General features: G+C 51.5%; 1 protein-coding gene across 1 annotated transcript in view; it reads left to right on the forward strand.

Annotated features, from left to right (window-relative positions):
- The window catches only part of DYSF (dysferlin), a 72,634-nt gene that overhangs the window by 25,643 nt on the left and 33,829 nt on the right, over positions 1–13,162 (forward strand). The window contains 10 exon segments of the mRNA XM_053975399.1: positions 233–338; positions 581–658; positions 3,351–3,532; positions 4,368–4,508; positions 5,318–5,347; positions 6,055–6,081; positions 8,880–8,981; positions 9,875–10,036; positions 10,645–10,810; positions 11,650–11,723. Coding sequence (XP_053831374.1) covers positions 233–338; positions 581–658; positions 3,351–3,532; positions 4,368–4,508; positions 5,318–5,347; positions 6,055–6,081; positions 8,880–8,981; positions 9,875–10,036; positions 10,645–10,810; positions 11,650–11,723 — 1,068 coding nt within the window.

Below are 13,162 nucleotides of genomic sequence, written 5' to 3' on the forward strand. Positions count from 1 at the left end.
TCCGCGAATGGGAATTCTCAGCCTTGGAAATCGCTCCTTTTCCCGCACATATTCCAAGGCCAATGGGGAATTAGGAGAACTTGGGAACCTCCAAGAGCTTTTCCAATCTAAATTTTAGGATTCCAGAGAATGCTGGAAACCCAGATTCCTCTTGGACACCCCAGAGAATTCCATCCCAGTGGGGAATCCCTGCTCTGGAGCTGATCCTGGCTTTCCATTGTTTTCCTTGCAGGGAGGAGTGACGGATGACAAGAGCGATGACGGAAAATCCGATGGAAAATCCACATCCACCCTGAATTTTGGGGTCAACAGACCCACGATCTCCTGCATTTTTGACTGTAAGGATCCCAGGGGAGGGGGAAAGACGTTTCCCATCCTTTTCCCAGAAAAAGATGGAAAAAAGAAAGATGGAAAAAGGGTGGAGGGGAGGACGGTGCTTATGGGAACATCGACAGGCTCCAGGATCGGAGCTTGGGATATCCTGGGGGGGGGATTAAGCTGGGATTCCCTCAGGTGGGAGACTGGGAATGATGGAATAACATCCCTGAGATCTTTTCCATGTTTCCCGTTCTTCCGGCAGCCGGGAACAGATTCCACCTGCGCTGTTACCTGTACCAGGCGCGGGATCTCATGGCCATGGACAAGGACAGCTTCTCCGGTGAGTCCGGATCTACACCGGGATGGAATTCCAGGAACAGAGGGACAATTCATGGGCCAGGACACTTCCCACTATCCCAGGTGGATCCAAGTCCATCCAACCTGGCCTTGAGACTGCCAGGGATCCAGGGGCAGCCACAGCAAATCTGGGAATTCCAGCCCAGGGCTTCTCCACCCTCCCAGCCAGGAATTCCTTGCCAAGATCCCAGCCCAATCTCCCCTTTCCCAGTGGGAGCCATTCCCTGGCTCCTGTCCCTGCAGGCCCTTATCCCAAATCCCTCTCCAGCTCTCCTGGAGCTCCTTTAGGCCCCGGAGTGACTCCAAGGAATCTCTGGAGCCTTTCGTTCTCCAGGCTGGATATGGTGGAGCACAGGGAGAAACTTCCATGGGACGTGCCCAGGGAAAATTCCAGAGGGTGACAGGATTTAATCAGGACCTCAGCACAGCCCGGCCCCTTCTCCTTCAGCATCCTCAGGAAATTCCTTGTTGGATTCGATCCAGTGGAATGTTCCCAGCCCATGGGGTTGGATCCGGATGATCCCTAAGGTCCCTTCCATCCCAGAACAGTCCAGGATTCCATGATTCCATAATTCCTTAGCAACCCCCCTTCTCCCAGCTGCACAGGGGGGCAGCAGTCCTTGGGCTTTGGGATTTAGGAAGGGAATTTCCATGGAAAAAAGCGAATCCAGGTGGAAAACAGGGGCTGGCCTTTGTGGAGGAGTTTTCCACGTCCTGCTGCTCCACCCTTTCCCAGCATAACTCCAGGGGTTTCTGAAATTCCCAGGATTGTGCTGGTGTGGTCGGGACTTCCCACGCTGGGGTTTTTTGGGATAGGAAAGAAGTCGGAATAGGAGAAATCCTTTTATCCATGGGATTTCCATGCTGGAGGTGCTTGGATGGTTGGATGCAGGTGGAACATCCCTCTGGAATGTGGTTGAGAGGGGGATGGAATGCCTGGAATTATCCCAGCAGCTGGAAAATTCCACATCCTCATCCCTGGATGGCCTGGGCCATCCCAGCCAGGTATTCCTACTAATGCTTCAGAGCTGGAAAAGTGGGAAAAGGGAATGTCACACCCTCTGGATCAGAGGTGGGATAATGTGGAATGTCCCAAATCCTAGGAAAAGAGTCCACTGGCGGGAGAGATCCAGCATCCCTCAAGGGCTATCCCTGCGTGATTCCCATGAGGATTTACAGAGGGATTTGGGTGGGATTCCCCTCCAAATTCTGGGATTTCAACCCGTCTTGGAACAACACATCCTGGGAATGATGGGAAACAGGGACAATCCCAAAACTGGGGAAGCAGCTGGACCGTGATCCTGAGGGAATCCTGCTTCTCCCAGTAGTTGGAATAATGTGATTTTTGGGAATAAACACCCCAGAGCATCCAAAAAAATCCCCCAGTGCCTGCTCCCACCTGGAATTCCCACAAAAGGCTCCTTGTTGGGATGAGGAGGTGGGAGCGAGGTGAGCTCATGGCCCGGGAGGGGAGTCCAGAATCGTTTTCCTTTGGAAAAATCCCGGCCAAGGACAACACGAGCAGCAACGTTCCACAATGTGGGATTGTGATTCCCGCTGCCGGGAATAAAGGAGTTCATTAAAGGGGCTCGGCAGTTGGAAAAATAAACATTCCCTGCTCCCAACAAAGGGGCTTTAGAGAGGCTTCCATGAAAAAAAAAAAAAAAAAAAAAAAAGGAGGAGAAGGGAGGGAAAAATTGCAAAAAAAAAAAAAAAAAAAAAAAAAAAAGGAAAAGCAGCTCCAAATCCAAGGGGTTTTGTTTATTGTAATGGATTTGGCTGAGGAAAAGTGGGAAAGGCTCTTTCCAGAGTGGGTTGTTGGGAATATCTGAGTGGTGCTGGATTGTTAAGTGTGGAGAGAGGGGGAAATCCAACCCCTGGTGCTCCAGTTCCTGGGAAAAGGGGGGAAAACGGGAGAACTGCTGGGATCAGCCGGCCCTGCTTCCAGGGGGTGTGGGATAATCCTGGGATCTCAGTCCAGTGGTTTGTGGGATCATCCTGGCATCTGAATCCAGGGGTGTGGGATTTTCCTGGGATCTGAATCCAGGGGTGTTTGTGGAGTGCTCCTTGGATCTGAATCCATGGGTGTGGGATAATCTTGGGATCTGCACGCAGGGATTTGTGGAATAATTCTGGGATCTGAATCCAGGGGGTGTGGGATAATCCTGGGAGCTGCATCCTTTGACTCCCATTAAAGCCCCCAGGGATGTGTGGGATGCTCCCCACCCTCCCAGCCAGGAATTCCTTGCCAAGATCCCGGCCCAGTCTCCCTTTCCCAGTGGAAGCCATTCCCTGAGTCCTGTCCCTCCATCCCTTATCCCAAATCCCTCTCCAGCTCTCCTGGAGCTCCTTTAGGCCCCAGAAGTGGCTCCAAGATTTCCCTGGATCTTTAGAACAATCCCAACTCTCAGACTGAGCCTTTCCAGCTGGAAAACCGCCTGGAAGACCGCCTGGAAAACCAGGCAATTTGGGCTTGGAATGTGGAATTCCAGGTGGGATAAACTGGGCAGCTCCTTTCTCCTCAAGCAAGACCTGAGGAACCTCAGGATGAGATGGAGCGAGCTGAGAATTCCCAGATTCTTTGGGAGCTGGTTCTGGATGGAGTTTGGAATTCTGGGAAGAGCCGGAGCTGGGATCTATCCCTGAATCCCAGTCCTTGAATCCCATTCCCACAGATCCCTACGCCATCGTGTCCTTCCTGCACCAGAGCCAGAAGACGGTGGTGGAGAAGAACACCCTGAATCCCACCTGGGATCAGACCCTGATCTTCTACGAGATCGAGATTTTCGGGAATTCTCGGGATGTGGCCGAGTCCCCTCCCAACATCCTGGTGGAAATCTATGACCACGACACCTATGTGAGTGTGGCGATTCCCGCCGGGAATTCCCAGCCTCTGGAGTGTGACGTCCGGCATCTCTGGGTGGTTCAGGCTTTGAGGTGGACATTCCAGAGGGGAAAAATTCCAGGGAAAATCCTGTGGTGTCCTTGAGGTTCCATTCGCTGAGCTTCCTCACTGTCATTTAAAGTGGGAAAAATAACTGAGTTTCCTCCTGGAAAAAACCTTGGGATAAAGTTGGAATCAGTTGTGGAAGTAGGGAAACGCCCTCTGCTGTTTGCCATGTCCAAATGGCCTGAGAATTATGGAATTCCAGGAGGTTGGTGGCAGGAACTCGAGGTTTTTCCCAGAAAAACCAGGCTGGGAAAAAAAAAAAAAAAACAACAAAAAACTGGAAAAACCAAGTGCAGGAGGGAATTCCATGGAAAAACACTTGGAATACACCTCGGGAAGGGCTTGGGAATATCTCAGGAATATTTTTCCCTCTCTCCTGCTCCTTCCCAGCCAGAAGCAGGAAAGATTCTAAAGATCCCAGTGTGGAGCAGGGAATGGGATTTTTAGGAGCTGCCTAAGGTTCTGAGTTCCTGCTCTGGAAAACCTGGGATAGGAATCCCTAAAAAGGTGTTTTTCTCCTAAAAAGGTGTTTTTCCAGCCTTTGGAATTCCTGGGAAGAGTTGGAAAACTGGAGCCTCTATGGGCACCAATCCCGTTTGTTTTCCCTGCTCCAATCCTATTACGGGATCATTCCTTGCTCCTGATTTTTGGCTGAGCAGGGGAATGGATCTGTCTGGGAAAAGGGATCAGAAGGATGATCCCAATTCCCGTGGTTCCCAATTCCCTGGAATTCCCTTTCCAGGGCGCAGATGAATTCATGGGACGCTGCATCTGCCGGCCCAGCCTGGAGCGCTCGCCCCGGCTTTCCTGGTATCCCGTCGTCAAATCCGGCCGGAATGTCGGGGAGCTCCTGGCTGCCTTCGAGCTGATCCAGAGGGAAAAGGTGAGATCCATCCCTGAGCCCGGAATGCTCCGGAATTCCGGTTCTTCCCCAGGATCCAACTTTTCCAGGTGTTGGGTTTAATCCATTGGTGCCTTTGGAGCCTGCGAAGAGCCGGAGGGATTTGGGATTTGTCCCTTTTTGAGGGATAATTCCATAGGATGAGGTTTTTCCAGGTGGGAAAAGAGGTGGTTTAGGGTTGGCCTGATGGAAAACTGCAAAATTCCAGGTGGGATGGGCTGGATGGATCCTTCTCTCCTCGGACAAGTTCTTGGCGGGGAGGTCTCAGGGATATTGAGGGATCTGGGAATTGCCAAATCCCTAAGGAATGCTGCCCTTTCCTTGGAATTATTTCTGGAGGGGGTTTAGGAGAGCTGAAGCCACTCTGACTTTTCCAATGGCTGTATCCTGGATGTGCCAGGAAAAAGGGATGGGTTGGAAAGCTCAATCCCTGTATCCCATTCTTCCTTCCGAGTCCTGAGGTTTGTCTGGGAATCCTACAATTCCCTCTTCCCTGGAAATCCCAGCCCAAATACCAGGACAAGGCCCCAGATATCCACACGTGGCATCTTCCTCCTCCTCATTCCATCAGAACCGGTTGGGAAAGGCCTTGGAAAGGCCTTGGAATGAGATGTGCTCCTGGAGGAGCTGTTTGATCCCAGTGGGAATCATCCGGGTGGATTTGGTGCTTCCCGGCTGGATGAGAGTCCAGGATTTTTGGAGCTGGGAACTGAAGGGGCTGAAGTTTCCCTGCTGGAAAAAGAGGAATTAGCAGTGGGAATGTTAATGGGAATTGTGTTCTCTCCCTGCAGCCGGCTGTTCATCACATCCCTGGATTTGAGGTAATTCCCGACTCCTCCTTGCAAATCCAGCACCATTCCCAGCTTTCCCAGGGATTTGGAACCCGTTTCCAGCCTGGCAGCAATCCCTCCATCCTGTCCTAGGGAATTCTTTCAGGATGAAGGAATTCCCGTGTAGAGATTCTGTTTTCCTTCAGCTGATAAGAAAAACTGGGAATGGGGCAGATCCTTCCTGACAGGGCAAATTTATCCCATTCCAGGATCCAGAGGATCCCATGGAGATGCTCCAAAGGCTTCGGAGCCAGGCTGGGAGAGCTGGGAATGTTCCCCTGGAGAAGGGAAAAATCCAGGGAATCCTCAGAGTTCCTGAAGGGGCTCCAGGAGAGCTGGAGAGGGACTGGGGACAAGGGACAGAGGGACAGGAGGCAGGGAATGGCTCCCACTGGGAAAGGGGAGATTGGGCTGGGATCTTGGCAAGGAATTGCTGGCTGGGAGGGTGGGGAGGGGCTGGGCTGGAATTCCCAGATTTGCTGTGGCTGCCCCTGGATCCCTGGCAGTGCCCAAGGCCAGGTTGGATCCACCTGGGATAGTGTGTGTGTGTGTGGGGGGTATCCCTGGATGGAATTTAAGGATTTTTCCTCCCCAAACCATTCCGTGATTCCCTTTGGATGCCAGCTCCAATTATAAACCTTGGGATGGGCTTAGGGATGAGAATTCCTCTAATTCCATCCTCTCCTCCTCTTTCCCAGAGCGAGCTCTCCTCCAGCCTGGATGAGGTGAGTCTTTGGGAATTCCTTCTTTTTCCTCTTGGAATTGTTCAAATTTGCTTCCTTGGGAAATCCTCTTTTTCCCGGATGGGTCAAGCCAGGAGCATCAGGATTTTGGGAATATGAGTGACCTCCAGCCAGATGGGCTTCTCCTCATGGCTGGGAATGCTGGGATCCATTTACCCTCTGGAATGAGGTGTCCCGTCCTTTCAACCCAGGCGTGCCAGAGCCGGAATGTGGGGTTGTCCTTGGGAAATCCCAATTCCAAACTTTCCATAGGGAATTTGCCGCGAATCGAGGATGTGCTGGATTGTTCCCATTGTTCTGAAGGAAATTTTCATCCCTTGTCCTGGGAAAAATTCAGGGATAGGTTGGATGGGGCTTGGAGCAACCTGGGGTAGTGGAAGGTTCCCTGCCCATGGAATGGGATGAGTTTTCCAGTGGAAACTATTCCATGAGATTCCATCATTCCCGTGATTCTGATTCCACACCCAGAATCCCAAGACTTTATCCTTGTGCATCCCATGGAGCTGATCCCAGTCTGAACCAAGAATTGGGATCTTGGTAAACTCCAGGTAGGGAAAGGGAAAAACTCTTGGAATGTTGTGGTGGCCCTTGGAGCCGTTAATCCCAAAATCCAGGAGATGAGCTAGGAAACACCTGAGCCACATTCCCAGGAAAGGTTGGATTGGGTGGGATAAACACATTTTTCCCACCCAAGCCACCTTTCCTTGGGAGCTCATCCTGCTCTTCCGTGTGTCCATAATCATCTCTTTCCTCTTTTTTTCCTCCGTTTCTTCCCACCGCCGGAATTCCGGGATGGGGCATTCCACAGCTCTGCATCCCTGCCTTGTTCTCTGAGGGGCTCCTCCAATGGGTATCACTCTCTTCCCTTTTCCCTTTCCTTCCCTTTTCCCAGAATCCAAGAAAATCCCAGCAGAGCCTTTCAGGGAGAGCAGGATTGCAGGAATCCCATCCTGAAAAAATTCCTGAGGCTGCGTCCCAAGGATTGGTGCTGGCCAGAGCCTCCGGTGCCTCATGGATGCTCCTGAAGGACCAGGCTGGCTCCATCCTTATCCATTTTTTCTTGGGAATGGCCTTTTGGGGCTAAATTCCTGCTAAACTCTGGGATTTATCTTTGGATCACATCCCAGCTTCCATAAAAACTGGGAATCTTTTCCAGCCTTTTTTTTTTTTTGCCTCATCCATGTTGATTTTCACTCATCCTGGATCCAAATCCGGGTTGGAATCCATGATCTCCAGAGCTCCTTGTCACTTGGATTCCCTTGGATTTATCCTTGTTCAACCCATCCTGGCTCCCAGCAGGATTTTCATGGATTTTCCTCCCTCCAGCCGGCTTTGTCTGGGAATTACTTTTCCCCACTCCCATCCTGATCCTTCCCTGCTCCCGCCTCATCCCCGGCATTCCCTGCTCATTCCCATCCATTCCAACATTGTGTCCTCTGACAATCAGCTGGAAACCAGGAGAACGCCTGGAAAACCACTGGGAGAGCAGCAGGAAGGACTTAAAAAACCCTGGAATGACACAGGGTTAAAATCCAAGTTGATCCTGGAGAGGATGGATGGGGCAGGAGCTCTTTTCCAAGGATTTCCCATTGGATTTGCCGAAGGATTGATCACTAAAATCCCTTCCAAGCCAAACCATTCCATGATTTTGGGCCTGAGCAGCCTGAAGTGAGGTTTTCTGGGAATTAGAGTTCCAGAGGTAACCCAGGGAATGTGGGAATTCTCTGCAGCTCTCCCTTCTCCTTTGGGTTATCCCGGATAAAATTCCCATTCCCTGCCAGCACTAACCCGTGCTGGGAGCACGTGGATCATGGGATGGAGGAGTGGTTGCTCCATATGGGAATCCCAGGCACCTCTTCCCACATGGAATTCCTGAAAACCTTCTGCTAATCAGCAGCTGGACTCAGGAACCAGCAATTCCCAAGGAAAATTAAAGCTAGGAATTTTATGGGAAGGACGGTTGGAATTGGATGATCCTTAAGGCCCTTTCGAACCCCAACCATTCCACAATTCCATGTGGAAAATCCCTCTGGAGAACCAATCCCTCACCCAGTCTCATAATTAAAATACACCCACACGTCATTGAATCCAATAAAATTCCAGCTGGGAGAGAATTCTGTGCTCATGGGATGGATTTCCAGAGGTTTTGCTTTCACCCTGGCCTTTCTGGTGGCTCTGGGAGATGCAGGAAAAGAGAAGGGGAGGAATTCTGGCTCCCACTTTCCTCCTCCAGAAAGGCAAATTGAGAATTCCTTGGCTGCCTCCCAGATTTGGAATGATCCCAATGGAATTCCCAGGTAGTTTCACCCGAGCCCTGGATTATCCATGAAGTGTGGGATGAACCACATCCCCTTCCCAGATCCAGAGGCGATGCCAATCCCCCATCCCATGGTGCTGCTCCCACTAAATTTTTTGGGAATTACCCAACTATGAACCCGCTGCTGCTGCTTCATCCCTTTCCTCATCCCGCCGTGATCCCACGACGGGATAGAGGCAGTTCCATCCCATCATTCCCTAAAAAAGGTTTAACCTTGGAGGGCAGATCCCTGGGAAAAGCTCAGGAATGTTGGATCTTCTCCAGGATGGATTAAAGAGGTAAAACCACTTTTCCGGCACCTCCGTCCTGCCATTCCTCACCTCTCTCCTCTGGCTGTCCTGGATTTCCTGGGAGAGATGAGTTCGGCAAGGATGGGGATTCCGGGTGGATCCAACATGGAACGGGGTTTGATGTCCCATCCTGGCGCTTCCTGATGTTTTCCTTTCCCTCTCCGCTCCCGCAGTCCGCGGATTCCGACCTTCCCTATCCGCCGCCGCAGCGGGAGCCCAACGTTTACATGGTCCCGCAGGGAATCAAACCCGTCCTGCAGCGCACGGCCATCGAGGTGAGCCACGGATCCGGGAACGAGGGCCGGGAATGGGATCCCAGGTGGATTCTGGGGTGCGATTCCGAGAAAAATGGAGGCTCCAGGGGGAACTTTGGGCTCTTCACAATTCCCTGACAGGAAGGTGGAGCTGGGGGTGTTGGGGTCTGCTCCCAGGGAACCAGGGATGGGATAAGGATGAAGTTCAGGGAACAGGAGATGGGATAAGGATGAAGTTCAAGGAACGAGGGATGGGATAAGGATGAAGTTCAGGGAAACAAAGAATGGGATAAGGATGAAGTTCAGGGAACAGGAGATGGGATAAGGATGAAGTTCAGGGAAACAAGGAATGGGATAAGGATGAAGCTCAGGTAATGAGGGATGGGATAAGGATGAAGCTCAGGGAAACAAGGAATGGGATAAGGATGAAGCTCAGGTAACGAGGGATGGGATAAGGATGAAGCTCAGGGAAACAAGGAATGGGATAAGGATGAAGCTCAGGGAAACAAGGAATGGGATAAGGGTGAAGTTCAGGGAAACAAGGAATGGGATAAGGATGAAGCTCAGGGAACGAGGGATGGGATAAGGATGAAGCTCAGGGAATGAGGGTTGGTATAAGGATGAAGTTCAGGTTGGATATCAGGGGGAATTTCCTCATGGAAAGGGTGGTCAGGCATTGAAAGTGCCCAGGGAGCTTTGGAATTCCCATCCCTGGAAGTGTCCAAGGAACTCCTGGTGTCGAGATGGGGATCAGTCACAGGTTAAACTCCGTGACCTTGGAGGTCTTTTCCAACCTCAGGGATTCCATAATTCCCACCACTGCTTGTGGTTCAAACTCCTCCACTGCCGAGGAGCTCCATGGAAACTTGGAAGCAGAGCTTTGGATCAGAATTTGGTGTCCCCTCATCCCACAGATCCTGGCCTGGGGGCTGAGGAACCTCAAGAGCTTCCAGCTGGCCAGCGTGACCTCGCCCAGCCTGCTGGTGGAGTGCGGGGGGCAGCGCGTCCAGTCCGGCGTCATCAAGAACGTCAAGAAGAACCCCAACTTCGACGTCTGCGTGCTCTTCATGGAAGTGGTGAGGTCCCAGCGGGACTGAGGTGGTGCAGGGGGAAGGGAAGGTCCTCAAAAACGGGGTGAAGTACCTTAAAATCCTATAAAAATGGATCTGGTGAAGGACCTCAAAGTCCCATAAGGGTGGATCTTGTGGAGGGCCTGGAGGTCCCCTAAAAATGGTGGAGGAAAGTCCCATAAAAATATATTTTGTGAAGAACCTCAAAGTCCAACAAAAATGGATCTTTTGAAGGGTTTGGAGGTCCCATAAAAATGGGTCTTGTGCTGGAGGACCTGGAGGTCCCATAAAATTGGATATTGTGGTGAAGGACCTCAAAATCCCGTAAAAGTAGATCTTGTGAAGGACAGTCCTGTAAAAACGGATTTTATGGTGAAGGACCTCAACATCCCATAAAAATGGATCTGGTGAAAGACCTTAAGGCCCCATAAAAATGTCATAAAAGTGTCATGTGGAAGTGTCATAAAATTAATTCTCTTGGTGAAGGACCTCAAAATTCCATAAAAATGGTTCTTCTGGTGAAGTTCCTCCTGCCCTTGTTTTTTTGGAGATGGTACAGAACCTCTGCCCTCCCTTTCCAGCCTCATTCCGTCTTCCCTTCCCTCTTCCCGCAGCGTCTGCCCAAGGAGAGCCTCTACAGCCCCCCCATCATCCTGAAGATCATCGACAACCGCCCCTTCGGCCGGAGACCCGTGGTGGGGCAGTGCACGATCCGCTCCCTCCAGGAATTCTACTGGGATCCCTCCCAGCAGGACACGGGGGCGCCCCAGGAGCAGCCAGGTACGTGGGAATGTCGGGATTGGTGTCCTTCATGGAGTCATGGAATGGTTGGGTTGGGAGGGAACTTAAATCCCATCCCATTCCACCTCATCCATGGGCAGGGACACCTCCCACTGTCCAGGTGGATCCAAGCCCCAATGTCCAAGCTGGAATTGGGCACTGCCAGGGATCCAGGGGCAGCCACAGCTGCTCTGGGAATTCCAGCCCAGCCCCTCCCCACCCTCCCAGCCAGGAATTTTTTTCCCAATATTCCATTGAAATCTCCCCTCCTTCAGTTCAATCCATTCCCCCTGTTCCTGGCACTCCATGTCCTTGTCCCAAGTCCCTCTCCCGACTCACTGAAACCCTGGATGGGATGGGGATCATGGGATTGGGATCTTGGAGATGAGCTTTGGGTGATGTGAAAAGTCTGGATGACGTTGGGATCATGGAGATGAACTTCATGTGGTGGGAAGGGTCTGGGAGATATTGGGATCATGGAGATGAACTTTGGATGGTGGGAAGCGTCTGGGATGAGTTTGGGATTGTGGAGATGAACTTTGGATTATGGAAAGTGTCTGGGATGAGTTTGGGATTGTGGAGATGAACTTTGGATGGTGGGAAGGGTCTGGGATGAGTTTGGGATTGTGGAGATGAATTTTGGATTGTGGAAAGTGTCTGGGATGAGTTTGGGATTGTGGAGATGAACTTTGGATGGTCTGAGGGTTCTGCATGGGATTGGGATCATGGAAGTAGGGTCTGGGAAAAACTGGGATCACTCCTGGAGGTTGATCCCAAGGTTTTTGGGCTCTGGGATTCCCAAATCCCGGGATCACGGTGCCGCCCTGCTCTGGTTGCAGATGACGTCAGCCTCACGCCCAGGGATGACGTCCTCATCGACATCGATGACAAAGAGCCCCTGATCCCCATCCAGGTATGGAAAACGCGCTGGGAAGGTCCCGGATTCTTTCCGTGCTCTGGTGGATCCGGTGAGGCTGGATCCGAGGTACCGATGTGAGGCTGGATCCGATTGGATCCATCCATTTCCAACTTCCATGTGTTTTCCCTCCCTCTCCTCACCTGCACAACCCCAAATGCCTCCTCATTCCCTAGGCTGGGAATGAGGGGCTGGATTTGCTTTCCCGATGGAGAGAAATCCATGTCAGGTTCTTCCCAAGGAAAGCAAAAATTCCCTGAGGCTCCGTCGTCCTCGCTCCATGGCCGGGTCTCCTTTTCCCAGTTTGACTCCTGGCTTGCAGGAATTTTACTGGACTGGGCTTGCAGAATCCCGAATCCATGGTGGTGGGAGCGGGGAATTGGTGCAGTTCCAATGATTTTGAGGGATCTCAGCATTCCCTTGGGAATGGATGAGGATGGACACACCCCTGGAGCTTCCATTCTTCCAGAAACTTCCCGTATCCACAGCCCTCGGGTTCCTTCTCCAGCAGAAGGAATCTTTGGGACAGACACGTGCCGAGCTGTGCGTGGGATGCACGGATCCCGAGGCGATCCCGGTGCCTCTGGAGCAGCTGGGAATGGTGTCAGGAATGTTTGGTAGATCTTTTCCCAGTCTCCCATCCCTTGGTGGGATATCAAGGGCCGGAATTTCCCTTCTCCCTGTTCCTGGATGCCACAGGGCCGGAAAAGCTGGAGTTTCCGGAAGGAATCTGCCTTCCAGGTGTTTTCTGCCTCAGTTTCCCTGGCAATGAGCAATTCCAGCTATGGATGAGCTGCTTAATCCAAGATGTCCAACTTGGGCATGGATCCTGCTCTTCCTCCACGTCCTTGGTGGTTCCTGGGGGTTTCTATTCCCAAGGATTTTCTGGTGTTTTTGGATATTTGTGGTGTATCCCAAACCAAGCTCAGGCTGGGTCCCACATCAAGCTGGGAATCAGGAATTTGGCTAATTCCAAAAAAAATTGTAGATGTGGCCCTGCTCATTCCTGCTCATTCCAAATCCTCATCCCTGGAAGTGCCCGAGGCCAGGTTGGACGGGGCTTGGAGAAGCCTGGGATAGTGGGAGGTGGGGAAAAGGACATGGAAAAGGTGGAATGGGATGAGATTTAAGATCCTTCCGACCCAAATCATTCCATGATTCCGTGATCCTATTCACAGCTCCGTTGGGATTTTGTCCTGAAACCCTTCAGCCTCCACTGGGAATGGGACAGGAGAATTGGGAAAAGTTGGCTCCAGTGAAAAGTGTGGAAAGCAGCTCCCAAAATTGCTCCTGATTGGAGCACTGGGAAATCGGGAGAGCTGCCTCATTCCCTCATTTTTGCTTCCCATTTAAGGATTTATCCTTAAAATTTACAGCTGGGCTTCGTCCTTTATCAGGGAAGTAACTGGAGCTTGTCCATGGAAAACATGGAATTT

The sequence above is a fragment of the Vidua macroura genome, chromosome 4 (genome assembly GCF_024509145.1).
Source record: "Vidua macroura isolate BioBank_ID:100142 chromosome 4, ASM2450914v1, whole genome shotgun sequence".
Taxonomy (NCBI): Eukaryota; Metazoa; Chordata; class Aves; order Passeriformes; family Viduidae; genus Vidua; species Vidua macroura.